Below are 15,503 nucleotides of genomic sequence, written 5' to 3'. Positions count from 1 at the left end.
TTTGCCAGAGAGAAATAGGCAAAGATCAAAACAAAAAAAACTGGAGTCTTTTGTTGGCAGTACTGCTGAATGTAAGGACTAGATTTTTGTTTGCTTTCTGATAAAGCAGTTTCTTGGTATATTTAAATACATACAAATCTGCAGCAACAAGTTATAAAATCTGAACTGTTTTCTTATATTTTCTATCTGTTAAGACAAATTTATGATTTTGGTACCTAAAATGCATGCTGAGGATTTAAAAATCAAGTTTGCAGTATAAACAATTGGTAGCAGCGACATCTAAAAAAGCTGCTGCGTGGAAATAAATGTTTGGCCATTTAGGTAGTGTTCACAAACCATTTTATGTTGGTATACTCTTAATATATCTTCAGCTGAAGTGATCTTTTCTAAGTTCTTGTGATGGGAATTCCATATAACCTCTGCCTTTTGAAATAACATGCCTAAACCTCTGTGATTTTGAGAATTCATAGTAGCTTTTGGTGTTTCTCTAAAAGCAATAGACTAAGGTAGCCTCCCAAGGATGTGCAGCAATTTCAAAACTGTAAAATCCTTTTCAGAGATTACTGCGTCTGAGGACTGTAGTGAAATGTACAGTAATAATTTATTTTTTCCTCTACTGAAAAGCTATTTTGCTTTAATGAGGAAAGAAATGTTTTAGGGCATTGTTTAATACCTACAGCACTCCATTATTTTAAATTTGGCACACAGTGTATAATACACAGTATTTGTTCCATCATTTAAAATGTTTGAAGGACAAATAGGGCAATCAGTAAGCTTTAGGCAATGTTTAAATATAATTATTTCAGGAAAGAATGAAATTTTATGGTTTAAGGTTAGTTGTGGGGCCTGACTTGTGACCTGTGAATTGAACTCATTCTGTTTGTATTTATTGAACATTAATATTCACTTGAATAGATTTAGAAACCCAGTGGTAGTGTTTGACTGCAATTTTAATTCCATGAGATTGGAAAAATAGGATTTCAGTGTGTGAGCATATGAGATTAAATGCCACTTTTGACAAAAATGCATGCTGTCTGGGTTAGTGCTGCAGTCTAGAAGAAATTACAACTTTCTGCTTTCCTAGGTTCCTCTTTGGTGCCAATTATTAACTTCTTTCCACTCCAATAAATTTGTAATATTGTATTATGAGCACCAAATAGTATTGTTATTTCAGCACAGGTGTTTTCATTTCCATGTGTGGTAAAAATATTACTGGTCATGCATACTACTTTGAATAGTCCTTAAAATGCTTTGGGATTTATATGGATAAAAGGCACCATATAACATAAGGTTAATAATGTCTTCACCAGGGAATATTAATTACTTTAAAAGTTATCTGAGTTTAAAAGGTATCATGGTCTAACTGTGAAACTGTACTTCTAGTAAATACAAAAATGAAGTATTGCTTCCAGGACGTGATTGCACCTATTCTGATCCTGATATTTTCATAGAAAACTTTTTTCAATTTCAAACTATGACAGCTGTACTTAAGTACAACTGAAGAGCAGCTATACCTGTAACATATTATTTAGAAAGGGAACTAAAGACATACTGAGTTTTCTCTCATCTACCAGATATAAAGACAGGCACCTCCTATTCCTCAATTTGTATGCTCTTCCTTATAGGATAGTTCAATTGGAACTGGAGTTTATATAATTAGACAGAGATATCCATCTGAACTGTGAAATGACTGTAGTTGTCAGAGCATCTTCCTACAAATATCCCTCTGATTGTAGCACAAAATTGGAGAAAATTGATTTGATATCAATCTTGGATGCTATCAGTACTTTCTCTTTTTTCTCCTTGCTCTTCTTTGAAAAGTTCAGAAGCAACAAATCCTTAAGAAGAAAAAGAAGTACTCCTTAAAAGAAAATTTTGTAGGTTTTCACTGAGACATTCTCTCAAAAAACTCTGAACACTGAGAATTGACATCTCTTTATGCATTGGCTAATCACTAATTCACTCATACCGGAAATTCTGCTGTCTAAATATTTTGATTCAAGGAAGAAAAAGTTTCACTGGAATGGTATAAGTTGCCAAGTGGTGATGGTTTGCAATATGGGCTTAACAACTGCACTTATCACCTGCAAAATTGTTTTGTCCCAGTGGTCCTGCTCTCTTTCATGTATTATCTCAGTCAGTGTTTTGGCAGCCATGCTTAACACGTTATTCTTCCAGATAGTAGCAGCTTCTGTTAGTCTAGTGGTGATTTTCAAACAGCTTTTCATACGTCTTTATCCTGTTTAAGAAGCTTTCTCTTTCTTAGGTCCTCAATCCTTAAGAATGCTTTTTAGACCTGTAGCATCTATTTCTGGCTATTTTTAGTGAAAACACTTATAACAACAGCTGCAACAAATAAAGGATTTGGGAAATACATAAATTCCTGTATAAGGAAGAACTCCTGCAGTGTTTTGCTGACATAAGATGGGTAAGAATTAGATTAAGATGGACAGCTTAGGTTCCAGCAAGTTTTTGGATGGTTCTTGACCTTGCATTCCTTGACAAAAATATCCAACTCAGAAGTTTCTTCCAGTATGACTGTGATGTAGATTCTCATTTGAGTAGAAGCCATCTTCTTGCAACCATTGTACAAACAGATGCAGCAGTTAAAGTCACAAAGCTTCTATACACTTTATTTAATTTCAGCACAGGTATATTGTCATCCTGGAAAAAAACAAGACTGGCTTGTATGGCTTGAAATACACCTTGTACATATTTTCCATGATCAAAAGAAGTGTTGATGCTTTACCAAGTCAATATTACTGAATTTTTCCTTTGCCAAGCTACAAATGGGCAGCAATAGATGACCTGGCATTAAGTCCTTTGTAGTGTTCACGTGATATCACAAAGCATCTGAAGTCTGCTTATGTGGTTTATGATGTAACAGAATTCCTGGAAAAAATTATTCTTTGTAAGTAACTGCTGCTCATCAGTTGTTCTATATATAACTCTCACAATAGCAACCATCTGCTGAGAACCAGGCCACTCCCCTCTTTTTTTTCCTTCATCACATCAAATTAGTGTTAGGATGATTTCATATACATATGGTTTGAATACTACTAACAAAGCCAAAATGAACTCTGAAAACCACCAAAGGAACATTTTAGTAGGCGCTGAGACACTGTCCAGAAAATGTTATTTGTTTTCTGTTTTCAAACTTTCTAAACAGATGAATTTGATACTCAGAAGTTGTATAAGATAACAACCAAATAGTAAAAGAAAAGGCTTGTTCTTGGACTAGAGATGCCAACACATCATAATTTCTCTTCTGTGCTGTGCATCTACTTGTGTGGTAAAAGTAGCTAAGAGTGGGGTGATGATGAAATTAACATTTCATGGTCACATCCCATTTAACAGTTTAAATTTTTATTGCTATACGCTTTCTGCAAGAGTTCTAACAGAGCTTCCTGTATATGGGAACTCCAAAGAGTATCATACTGCAGAAAGGAGTTTTGGCGTCTTGATTAAACCATGGTTCTACTCTGAAGAGGGACTTCACAAAAATACCAGTTGGGGATTCTAGCCAATGACTTCCAAACCAGCTTCATTAATTTTTTTCCATTTACATGAGAAAAAAAAAGCTGTGGAGAGAAAATCAATGGAGTTTCTAATGACTAGTTCAGCCAAATCTACATGGAACACTCAAAATAAAGTTGTGGCTAGTGTATCAGAATAGACAATAAAAACCTTGTAGAGCAAATATTGCCATGTGCTTTTTGGAACTCAGAGTCCTGAAATAATGTTCTTTTAAGATTTGAATTTTTTTTTGCCTCTGTTGACATTAAATGGGTGTGACTAAGAGCCCTTTTTGAAATAGACAAGGTTTTACTTTAGTGTGAATCTCACGTTAGCTTAACAATGCTTATTCAGAAGTATGATGATTTCTTCAGCTTCTGTTATAGCAACACTTGCTTTGTGCTTCCACCTGTACTGATACTTGATCTGGCTTAGACTTTTCTGCATTATACTGTGACTGATGCTATCTCTGTAGTGCAAAATGTCCCTAAATATCAGTTCTGTCAAGGAGAATGTACTTAATTATTAATTCTATTGTGGATTTTTAGCTGGAAAAAAAAAAATCCAGTCCTGCTGCAAATAAAAAAGTCACAGGCATCCCAGTAAAATAAGTGAAGCTGGCTCTGATTATTCATGGAATCAGAATTGCTGAATGAAGTACATTTTCACAGCATATAACTTTTTCTTAGTTTAACTGCATTTTAAGTAAGTTTGGGAGTGCTTTCTTGCTTGACACCTTTCCCTCAGCCTGTTTATTTTCATTCCAACACTACAACTCACTTCCTCTTCATTTGCCCAGCATCACCTCTGAGGACAGCATAGCATGTGACTGCACTCTGATGTTCATTTCACAGGATTATGAATTCTAAAATTCTTCATCTTTATGAACTAATGAAGAAAATGCTTTTCCCTCTCCCTCTGAGCTTGCCTGTATTAGGTAAAGCAGCCTAAAAGAAAATACTGCCAGGGCTGAAATTTCCTTACAGAATTTTCACCAACGGCTACAAGTATATGTTGTTTCTGCACACTACCTACTTGTTCATGTCCAGTATGCTGCCATTGTCAGGTATTCTGCACAGCTGTTTTCTCTAGCTGTGCTGTGGCTATATCAAGAAAATTATCTAGGTTAAATATATATGGTTTGCTCTCTTTTTTTTTTTTCTTTTTTTTTAAGCTGGATCTGTTCCCAAAAGCCATTTGATTGTGCTGGCACTATTAAGACTTAAAAAAAAAAGGGAACTTGAAGTGGAGACAATTGAACCAAATGGCCCATATTATTCCTGTGAAAGGATAATTCACTTGTAGTCTTTTTGTTAAGAGCTGTCCTTTCTGGATCTGTAAGACCACATCTTCAGTACCTGCATTGGGCAGGCCATTTTAACATCTGCAGTGTTGCATTATGTAAAAAAAAAGGCAATATGTTTATATATCCGGTCAGAATCACAGGATAGGTCTACATAAAAAAATTACTGCAGAATGAATAGAGACCAGAGATTAATGTAGACAGTATAACCGGGATGTTTCTATTACTTTTTTCAGCAGCTATAAATAAATATAGATTTAGTTGCTTACTCAATAATATTGATTTATTATTTTACTACTCTGGTTTTTGGCAGGGTCAGCATTTATGTCCTGAGAACAATGTAGTCATACTTGTTTTAGTTTATGAGTAAAAATACTATCTGTATGCTAAACCTTTAATCTCCATGTATTATCTCAAGCTTTAGCTATTTATGAAATGAGGATTATGTAAAGTAATTTTAGATTTAAGTTTCTAACAATACCTTGAAACAAGTAAACAAAAGGTGCTTTCGATGTTTTTAATAAAAATGCAAATGTGATGGCATATGGTAATTAAAATCTAGAGTTAAATAACTGAGAGCTGTTTAAAACTTTTAGTTCTGCATTTCAAATATATTGAGAAAACATCTGAAGTAATACTAAGACTGCACATTTCTAAAAATTGACCAAGACTTTCTGTGTTTTAAATTAAGGAAGTGTGGCTGTAGTTATTCCCAAAAAAATATATTTAAAGCCAAATATTTTATGAAAACTTTATCATGCCACCTAAAATCTGATATTGATTTTGCCAAACAGAATTGTTTTCATAAAAGTTATAATTCAGAAGTCTAAGGCCTTATAGGAAGTCCTAGTCCTTGTTACACTGGTAGCTACCTATCATAAAAAAAAAAAAAAAAAAAGCACCAATGAGGAAATTATTAAGTTCTTAGAAATCAACATTCAGTAACTTTTCCTCCAGTCAAGCTGCCCTTTTCTAGTATTCCTCGTCTAGTAAGGCCACTTGTTTTGCTGATGTTACAGTATTTTGGACCAACCTTAATTGCTTACAGTAAAATTTGTCCAGATTAAAGTTATCCAAGTATTTTTCCAGAATACGAAAGTCAGGTAAATCCTTTTGGGTTCTTTTTGCATGTTCATTATGGGTCCAATAGCTAAAAAATGGGATAGATTATTTCAGTTGCCAGATTACTGAGCTATAAAGAGCTGAATTTATTTATCCACTGAACAATGAGAGTTCTTTTTTTCCTGTCATTGTAGACACCAATGAATCAAGCCTCAAGCCGGTCTCACTGCATTTTCACGATTCACATCTCCAGCAAGGAGCCTGGATCTGCAACTATCCGGCGCTCCAAGTTGCATTTAGTAGATCTTGCTGGATCAGAACGTGTTGCAAAGAGTGGAATTGGAGGCCACTTGCTGACAGAAGCCAAATATATCAACCTGTCATTACATTATTTGGAGCAGGTAAAATTGAAAAAGAGTAAAACATTTCTCCCTTTACTAAATTCCTGTTTAACAATGTGCAATATTTTGGAAAACTTTATTGCAATATTTACTCAGTCTTAGGCTATTTATTGCAGGGTTGTTTTTTTTAACATTGAATTGATGTGTCTTCCTTTAAAATAAAATATTTTAATTTAGAGCAAACTTAACAATTAAGCAGTAGGATTATAGTTGGTATAAAGGGTAGTATTTCCAAAATAGTTTTTTTGTTTTCTTTGAAATACTAAAGATATTTACAAGATTTGAGCTATATTTCTCCTAAAAATGTTCTGCATAATCTTCTTCCCCTTCCACAGCTGGGATCAGGATGTATCACTGAAAAGAAAGTGTTTGGGCTTTATTTGGTTCAAGCATTGTAATATGGTAAATTATTGGGCTCTTCCCTCATGGGTCATTGTTTTATTCCTCAACCAATTTAAATCTTTGATCTTTTTGCGACAGAAGATATCATTGGTAATGTATTCATGCATTGACTACCATAACTGGATTTACACCAATAGTACTCATGGATGTAGTATAATAATAAGTAAAGAAATAAAATTTTGTTATTGTTAGTATTATTGTTGTTTTAGTTATTATTAATCTCCACAAAGCTTTGTCATTCAGCAGTTGTTACTAAAAATATTCACCCTCTTAATAAGGTGTACTAAAATCCCTATTCTTCTTTCACCGTTGCTTTTTGGTTTTCCTCTTTGGAAAAGGCAAATATTGAGCAAATAGATTGCTCCTAGCCAACCTCATTAATTAAAAAAATACTTCAGACAGCAGCAGTGAAAGGAAACTTTGGAGATAAAGATTTCTAGTAAAAAGGTTTGGTTAATTATGGTGATTATTATTATGATTAATACGTTTTACAATAATTATATAATTCTTAAGTTAATTATTGAAATAATTATTTAAATACTATTTTTAAAAAATTAAGGGTTTGATATATATCTCTTTGACCTACCATGATGTTTTATATGAGTGCATGTTTATGATGCTTACCAAGTTAGAGTAAGAAACACTTGACAATGAATGAAATCTCTTTTGTGAATGCACTGATGATTTGCAAGTGTCCATTTCAGATCCCACACCTGGAAGAGAAATTAATTTCTTCCTAAAACCAAATATTTAATATTGCTTACACAGTTACCGCATGCACTGTTCCTGTTGCTAGAAATTAATTATTTTGGGAATTCCAATGGACAACACAATACTTTCTCCTAAGGCTTCTCTAAAAATTTTTATGTAGAAACATAGCAGGTCAGTGAGGCTGTCATTTAGGGGGACAATTAAGGAGAATACGGAGAAGAAAAAAGGCTTAGCTCTAAAATTAAAATCTGTACTTTTTGAGTTACATTATAGTACATGTGCTATTTAGTAAAATATGCAGTTGAGGAGGTCATCATTAAACCTGAAAATTTTGTGGGTGTGTATATGTGAAAATTCTTTAAAATAATGGTTAGGAAATATAACAGTTCTACTTGCTGGGAAGAATATTTTTCAGTTTTGTGTTAAGTGTTTTTCTGTTAACAAGAACGAATCTCTTGGATTTCATTTAATTTATAGTCAGAGATATTTCATCTGTCAAAAGAAGAAACTTAAGGTACAGCAGGTGGCAGTCAGTCATTTACTATCGCACTAGATTTTTTTCATGCCCCTCATTTGTTTAAATTTTATCTTGAAGAATAATGTCTGTATTTAAATTGTACTCAAGGGAAGTGATGAGTATCAGTGACTCTAAAATGGATGTCTTCAGAATAATACAAATTATACTCAGGATCCCTTCTTATTTATTGTATGATTTTTATGTATTTAGCAGGGAAAGATATTATTTTTTCATGCAAATTTTAATTCCTATTTTAGAGAAATACTGTTGGAAATAAGCATGTCGTATTCTATCTGGGATTGTGTATTAACAGAAATGTTTTCTAATATTGAAAAAAAGACCACCAAAGACAGTAAAAATGTCTTTTTTCCCCCAAATAATTGGGAATTTAACCATTCAATCCTGAACTTGCAGTGAATAACATATTAAAGTCCACAAATGCTTCAAAATTTTATTTTCTTATTAAAATTCTCAAGTCTTTAGCTATCTACTGGTGGTCTAGTGTTGATTTATGCCATTTTGAAATACTTTTCATGGTAAAATAGTCATATTAAATGATTTTTATCAAGATGACAGTAAGAACACAGTTCTATGTTACCACTCTTGATCTACTTGTTAAATATAGGCAGCATGTTAAAAAAAGTCTTCAAATAAATCCACTATACTTTTACTCCAAGCAGCCTCTACATCTAGAGAAAAATGAAGATAGTTCTTTGTAGCTGATCTGAAATGATAGCAGGAATTTGGAAGTACTTATTACTATATCTGGGTAGCTTTTTTTGTCTGAGAGATGTAGTAGCGCATTCTGGAATTACAACTGCAATGTAACTGTGCATATGTAGATATTCCCTTAAAATAGAAATATAGAAGATCCTGGACCAGATTTAGAGTTGCAAATCAAGTTGTACTGCCATGTGATTTGACACTATAATGGAATTATTTCCCAAAAAAACCCCCCAGGTTACTGTGTTGTCATTGCTTTAATGAATGTGTTTGTTAACCCTCTTTTAACACATGTTCCTTTTACAGAATGTTGAAAGATTTTTATCCATTAATGGATGGTTGCTTCCCAAATTTACCAAAGGGTTTTTTTTATAGTTTGTGTGTTTGTTTGTTTGCTTGGGGTTTTTTGTTTTGTTTGTTGGTTGTTTTTTTTTTTCTGCAAAGACCACAGTTTAAGCTTCTAAACTCTGCCAGAAATGGGAAGTAGGATGGGAAACAAAAAGAAGACCTCTGAAGCAGGAATATGGCTTCAGAGCATGTGATACACTAAACAGCAAGATAGAGGTGTACCTGACAGCTGTTTCTGCAAGTGATGCATGCCAAAATGCCCATCTCTTGAGGATTCTCTGAGAACTGGATGGCATGAGATCCTGGTACAAATCTGCTCCTTGCACAAAGGATGTGGATGGAAACAGGGACCCTTGGGCACACTACAGATCATGTCATATTCACTTGCCAGTCTTGCACTTTCTGTTGCGCTAGCAGTGTTTCCACATGTGTCAGTGGAGTTATTTGTGAGTGGCTGTACCTGCTCTGTTTCATATAGGATACAATTTTACAAAATGTGAGAAGAGGTCTGACAGCTACTAGGGCTTAAGGTGGTTTATCCAACCCACTCAAAATGAAGCTTTCTGCTTTAGTGACATTATTAAGCATAAAATTACAACTATTAAAAAAAACCTTTTTATATCTAAAGGATAGTAACACCTTCTTAAATGAGACAATTTTCTCATTTTCACATTTGGTGCCTCTTAGAGAATCCAGGTTCAGCTTCTGTACAGGTGGTCTTTGTCAATTTGTCAAAGTATTCAGGAGTCTCCTCTTTCTATTCCAGATTACTTGATTGGATTGTGAAGATGTATGTAGATGAAGTTTTACTAATGGGACTTTAGACTAAAATAATTTGTGTTATGAGACTGTCACATGACAATGCAATGGGTTCTGCATCATGATAGCTGGTCACAGCCTTCCAGCGTTAGTGTGGGAGGGTTCAGATTCTAACTGGGCTGCAGACTTCCTGCATGGACTTCAGAAAAAATGAACTTCCCTGTAACAATGTTCCCATTTTTAATGGAAATAACATATCATCTCTCTGGCTCTTTTCTCATCTTGTCTATTCCATTTATGGTGTCTATGTGGCAGAGGCTGAGAATGTGCTTATTAATGTATGTGCTAGACTACTATGAAATTTCTATGCAATATTATAAAGTAACAAAGCTTTAATGTGTTTCTATATAACAAGTTGTAACATATGAGATTTGAAACCCTTGATCCAGGAAGGGGTTTCTAGATTCCTTTACAAGACAGTAATTTTCTTATTATGCATTTGTGTTTCTCAGGGCTGCCAGTGTAAGACTTATAGCTTTAACTTTGTGAAGAACATTTAGAGAAACTAATGCCCCAAAAAAGTCACTACTAAATTCTCTAAAATAGCATTTTTTTAATGTAGTATAAACAAAATATACACTGATATGTAACATTTATTACAGAAAAACCAACTCCTAATCATTTAGGAGAGCTTGCACAACTCATATACAAGATTTTCAGTACAGTGCTTGGCCAGATAACAATTCACATATTTTATATCACAGGACATTGTGGGGTAATCTAGCTTTTTATTTAATAATTAGGTCCCATAATGTAAACAGCTGAGGAGGGAAACTGAGAATAGTAGGTGTACAATTTCCTTTCTGGCCAAGGCATATATATTCTAAACTGAATCATTTCTTTCCAGCAGTACATTGTAATCATGCACCCTTTTATTTGTGCTTTGCTTTCCAAGACATTTTCTCAGAAATAAATATATTGGCCCATGTACAAAGTGCATGTTTTAAGAATGTGTCATTTTTAAAGCATGCTTTAGCAAATATTGAGGAAGTTTTTACTTTAATACTATACATATTTTGTAATTATGACAAAAAAAAAGTATGAGGAAGATTTTCATTAAGATCCTGTGTCTTAGGAAAACCTGTGGGTTTGAGTTTATCATGTTCAGTTTCCATGTTGCTGAGAGACTGTAAGACTAGGGCATGATAAAATTTAATGCATTTGGTCTTTCAGGTCCAGCTCCTACAAAGACACATAAAAATACTGAATTTTAACTTGGAATTCTTTCAATAAAGCCAGTGTGTTTGCAGCTAACAGTGGAGTGCATAAGCATCCCAGTTTTGTTGTGTCAAAAGTTCTTGAGCAGATTGGATTTGTTCTTTATATGTTTTATATGTTGGATATGTTCTTTATACATCAAACATTAAGAAACATATAAATTTAAGTATTTTATTTTTGCTATTGTTTCAGGTAATAATTGCCCTTGCAGAGAAAAACCGGTCCCACATTCCTTACCGAAACTCTATGATGACTTCAGTGCTAAGAGACAGCCTGGGAGGAAACTGCATGACTACCATGATAGCAATGCTTGCTATGGACAAAAGAAACATAGATGTATGTTATTTCTATCTTGAACAAAAATCTTGTCACTTCTCTCTAGATCTTACTCTTTTGATTTTTAGTATAGATTAAAATTCAAGTGCGTAAGCTTTTATTCTTATCATTTTGAAAGGATATTTTAATTTTGTTTCTAGGAGATAATTTGGAATAGAAATAGCTAATCAATGAAAATTGCTTTAGGATAGAAACAAATCCTTTAGAAAAATGTGCTTTTCTCTAAGTAATCTCAAGTCAAGGAGCAGTTGGGATATGACTTGCACCTGGTGATGAGCTACACTTTTTTTTCAATTTACTGATTTCCTGTTGAATAAATTTTTGAGTTATAAAAGTACATTTCCACTTAAAACCTTGGCAGAATTTCTGTTAGACTTCTTTGGAGTCCATTTTATAGATTATGGTAGACAAATGGAGCGTTCACTCGGAAAGAAAGGGAATTGGGAGGGTAGTTTGGGATTTATGGAAATGTTTCAAATATTTTTTATCCTGTCACCGATTTCCTGAACTGGAATTACGTGTAGTGATGTTTTCTCTTTTTTACAAATAGATCTGTATTCGTTTTTATCAAAGGTCTGTAGTTTTTATCAAAGGGTTCCAGGCAGATGTAATGGGGCTGCATCTGTCTGGAGACTGGTCAGCAATGATATTATTCAAGGTTCAGTTCCAGGGCCAGTTCTGTTCAATTCATTCATCAATGATCTGGATGCAGGAGTTGAATGGCCCACTAGCATGTTTGCTGATGATGCCAAACTGGGAGATGCTGTTGACTCTCTTGAGAGACAGAAGGCCTGGCAGATGGATCTAGATATATTGGAGTATAAGGCTGTGATTATTGGGATGAAATTTAACGAGTTCTGTGTTTATATTGGAGTAATGTCCAACACAAACATAGTTTGAGAGACCAGTGGACAGAAAGTAGCCCTGCAGAAATGGATCCAGGGGTGCTGGTCAGAGGAGCAGTGAGCCCTGGCAATTAAGAAGGCTCCACATCCTGGGACACATGAAACACAGCACAACCAGCAGCTCTAAATAGGTGATTATCCTGCTGTCTGCTATTCTCACCTTGAGCACTGTGTGCAGTTCTGAGCCCCACAGGTTAAGAAGGATGTGAAGGTCCTTGAGTGCAGCCAGAGGAAGGCAACAAAGCTGGCTAAAGTCTGGAAAAAATGACCTGTGAGGAGCAGCTGAGGAATTTGGGCTTGTCTAGTTTGGAGCAAAGTAAGCTGAGGGTGACCTCATTCCTCTCTGCATCTTCCTGAGGAAGGAAAGTGGAGAGGGAGGTGTTGAGCTCTTCTCCCTGGTGTCCAGTGATGGATTGTGTGGGTATGGTTCAAAGGTATGCCAGGGGACGTTCAGAATGGACATTAGGAAGCATTTCTTTGAGAGAATTGTTAAACACTGGACCAGGCTGGAGAGCTGGTTGGTGTCCCAAGCCTGTCAGCGTTTAAGTGTTTGGACAATGCCCTTAACAATGTGCTTTAACTTGGTCAGGCAGTTGGACAAGCTGATCATTGAAGGTCTCTTCCAACTGAAATAGTCTAGTCTATTTTATTCTAAAACATGTAGCAATGTGAGTACATAGAACACTGCTCAAAGCCATTTATAATCAGTTTATTCCCTGATTTTCCTAACATAAAAGCATTCTAATATGACTAAACAAGAAAAGAAAAACTATTTAGTCTAAGACTGTTTTCTGAAATACAGTGGAAAATATTATACTCAAACTGTACTTCATTTAGTTATAGATTTTTCCTTTAGAAAAGTGGACTTTGCTGTTAAATGAAGACATATTGCTCAGACTTGCTAACGTAGTTATGCAAACATATTGTCTGGTTACAGAGAAAGTTGGGGAAGTTTGTTAATTTTATTTTAAGCTCTGTGAGATCAGAAGTCTTTCATATATTAATTCATCAGGTGTATCTTGCATTGTGTTCTAGATTTCTATTTTGGAAATATTTAGATCGAGCAATTATCAAGAACGAGCTATTAAAATTTTCTTGTTTTAATATAAATATATATTTAATATATTTATAATTAATATATGTTCATATATAAATATAATTATTATATAAATATATATATTTAATTATTATATATATAAAATGGTCTTGCTTTAATATATACTATTTACATCACAGATCTTATTCTTTGGTCCTTCCAAAAATAAAATAAAATAAAACAAAACAAAAACCTCAAAAAACAAAACAAAACCCAACAACAAACCAAACAAAAACAAACAAACAAAAAAAACCCCCAACAAAACAACAAAATCCCTTCCTTGCTCCCCAAAATCTGGAATTTCCAAATAATAAAGGAGGATGATAAGCTAATATGTCCAAATAATATAAAAAGATTGTAAGTTGCTAATTATCAGAAAATGTCAGAATTAGAACAGGTGCATGAGTCATTATCTCTAGCTATGTTAGGGCTGCATGTTGGTTTGTTTTTTCCATTGGGTGTTCATTTCACTCACAAACAAGGCACAAGATAGAACTATCTGCAGTATGAATTGAAGTTGAAGTTGTATAATAAAAGCCACTTTCTGAAGGACCTAGTGTTCTTCTTGTAATGAAAGTAATGAAGCAGAAAATTCAGAGTAAGAAAGGGTACTCATATGAAGAGGACAAATAGATTATTACCCCATAGAACTGGATTATATTCCTTCTTCTACCAATGAGTTTACAGAATTTCTTAAGTCACTGCATTAAATTTTTTTGGAGGGCTTGGATGAAGATGTTGATTCTGATTTGTAGATACATTATTCAATATAACTGTAGCTGAAGCAGAATGGAAGCTGTTTTGAACAGCAGATCATAAAATTACAACAACTGAGTATAATTTTTTGATACTTTTGACTTCAGTTTCCATTCTCTTAAGTGTAATCATTCCACACACTTGCAGAAAACGTTAATTGACTAATCCTTGTAAAGCCCTGAGGTGTTGTGATGATAAGCTTGACATAAAAATGATTGCGAAATTAGACGTCTGACTTGATTAGCATTTTGATGGCATGGAATGAACAAATTGTAAGCTATCATATTGAACATTGAGAACTGAATTGGTTACCTACTCATTCATTTAACATGTGCTGCACACTAAATAGGGTGAAGAGATTTAGTGGAAATGTATGTATATGTACTGTACATGTAACTGTACTTACTATATGTATAGAACTTAATTAAAATAACATCAGCTGATCATCATTGCAAAGGAGCAGCAGAGGCAGATATAAAGTCCAAGTAATACAGTGTGCAACTCTATGCATTGTAAGGCCTTCCTTTCCTTTGATTCTCTGTGTATATATTGTGTCTTTAGCAAGAATCATCTTTCCTCATATAACCCTTATTCAGGGTTCCAAACCAGAACCTCCAAGCACTTAAAAAACAGAAGCTGTGTAGAAAAAGGTGTATGAACATAACACTTAAACTGGTGTTTTCCTATATTGAAGGACTGAAAACTGCAGAATTACTTACATTCTGAAAATCAATTCTGTTACAGTAGTGAATTAATTTAGGGGCTAAAAAAATTTTTTTTAAAATGCAGGCTGCCACATCTGATAAGGGTTTATCATACAGTTCTTCAAGGATCATTTGAATTTCTGAGACTACTGGCTAGTATTCTATGTTTTATTACTTGACTGAACTGGATACAGGTGCTGAGGTTTTTTTCATTAAATATGTATGTCATATAGCAGGGTCTGGGATTTAAATATCAGCTGATCTGGAATGTGAGAACAATACTTACCAGCATCTTTGATTTCTCCCTGTGTGCTACATGGGAGTACACAATGGCTGTCACAGAATTAATTTCCCCAACCAACTCAGTCTTGTATCTTTTTTTTTTCCTGCCTTTCAGTCCTGCTGATGCCTGTCTAAGCTCATCAGACAGGTTTTTGTCTGGTATCACAGTTCCCCTGTATGCTTCCCAGTTTCAAGTCTCCTAGCTTGTTTCTCAGTTTTCCTGGATTTCCACTATTCTTCCCTCCATTTTTTTCCCCAGCTTCTTTTACCTAAATGACCTAGTCCCCTTTTCACCAAAAAACCAATCAACAAACCAAAACCAAAACAAACAACAAAACCATAACTTTTATTAGCTTTCTCTTTTTCTCGTCATTCAAAGGTTATTGCCTTCTGTGTAGCATGGC

The 15,503-nt window shown here is 34.3% G+C and overlaps 1 protein-coding gene across 1 annotated transcript in view; it reads left to right on the top strand.

Annotated features, from left to right (window-relative positions):
* KIF6 (kinesin family member 6) overlaps nucleotides 1-15,503 on the top strand; it is a 172,759-nt gene that overhangs the window by 45,559 nt on the left and 111,697 nt on the right. Inside the window, exons 8-9 of the mRNA XM_064708913.1 lie at nucleotides 6,076-6,282; nucleotides 11,213-11,356. Of these exons, the coding sequence (XP_064564983.1) occupies nucleotides 6,076-6,282; nucleotides 11,213-11,356 (351 nt within the window). The remainder of the gene's footprint in view (nucleotides 1-6,075; nucleotides 6,283-11,212; nucleotides 11,357-15,503) is intronic.

This window comes from Zonotrichia leucophrys, chromosome 3 (assembly GCF_028769735.1).
Source record: "Zonotrichia leucophrys gambelii isolate GWCS_2022_RI chromosome 3, RI_Zleu_2.0, whole genome shotgun sequence".
Lineage (NCBI taxonomy): Eukaryota > Metazoa > Chordata > Aves > Passeriformes > Passerellidae > Zonotrichia > Zonotrichia leucophrys.
Note: the sequence above shows the minus strand (reverse complement) of the source record. Positions and strands in the feature narration are given on the sequence as shown.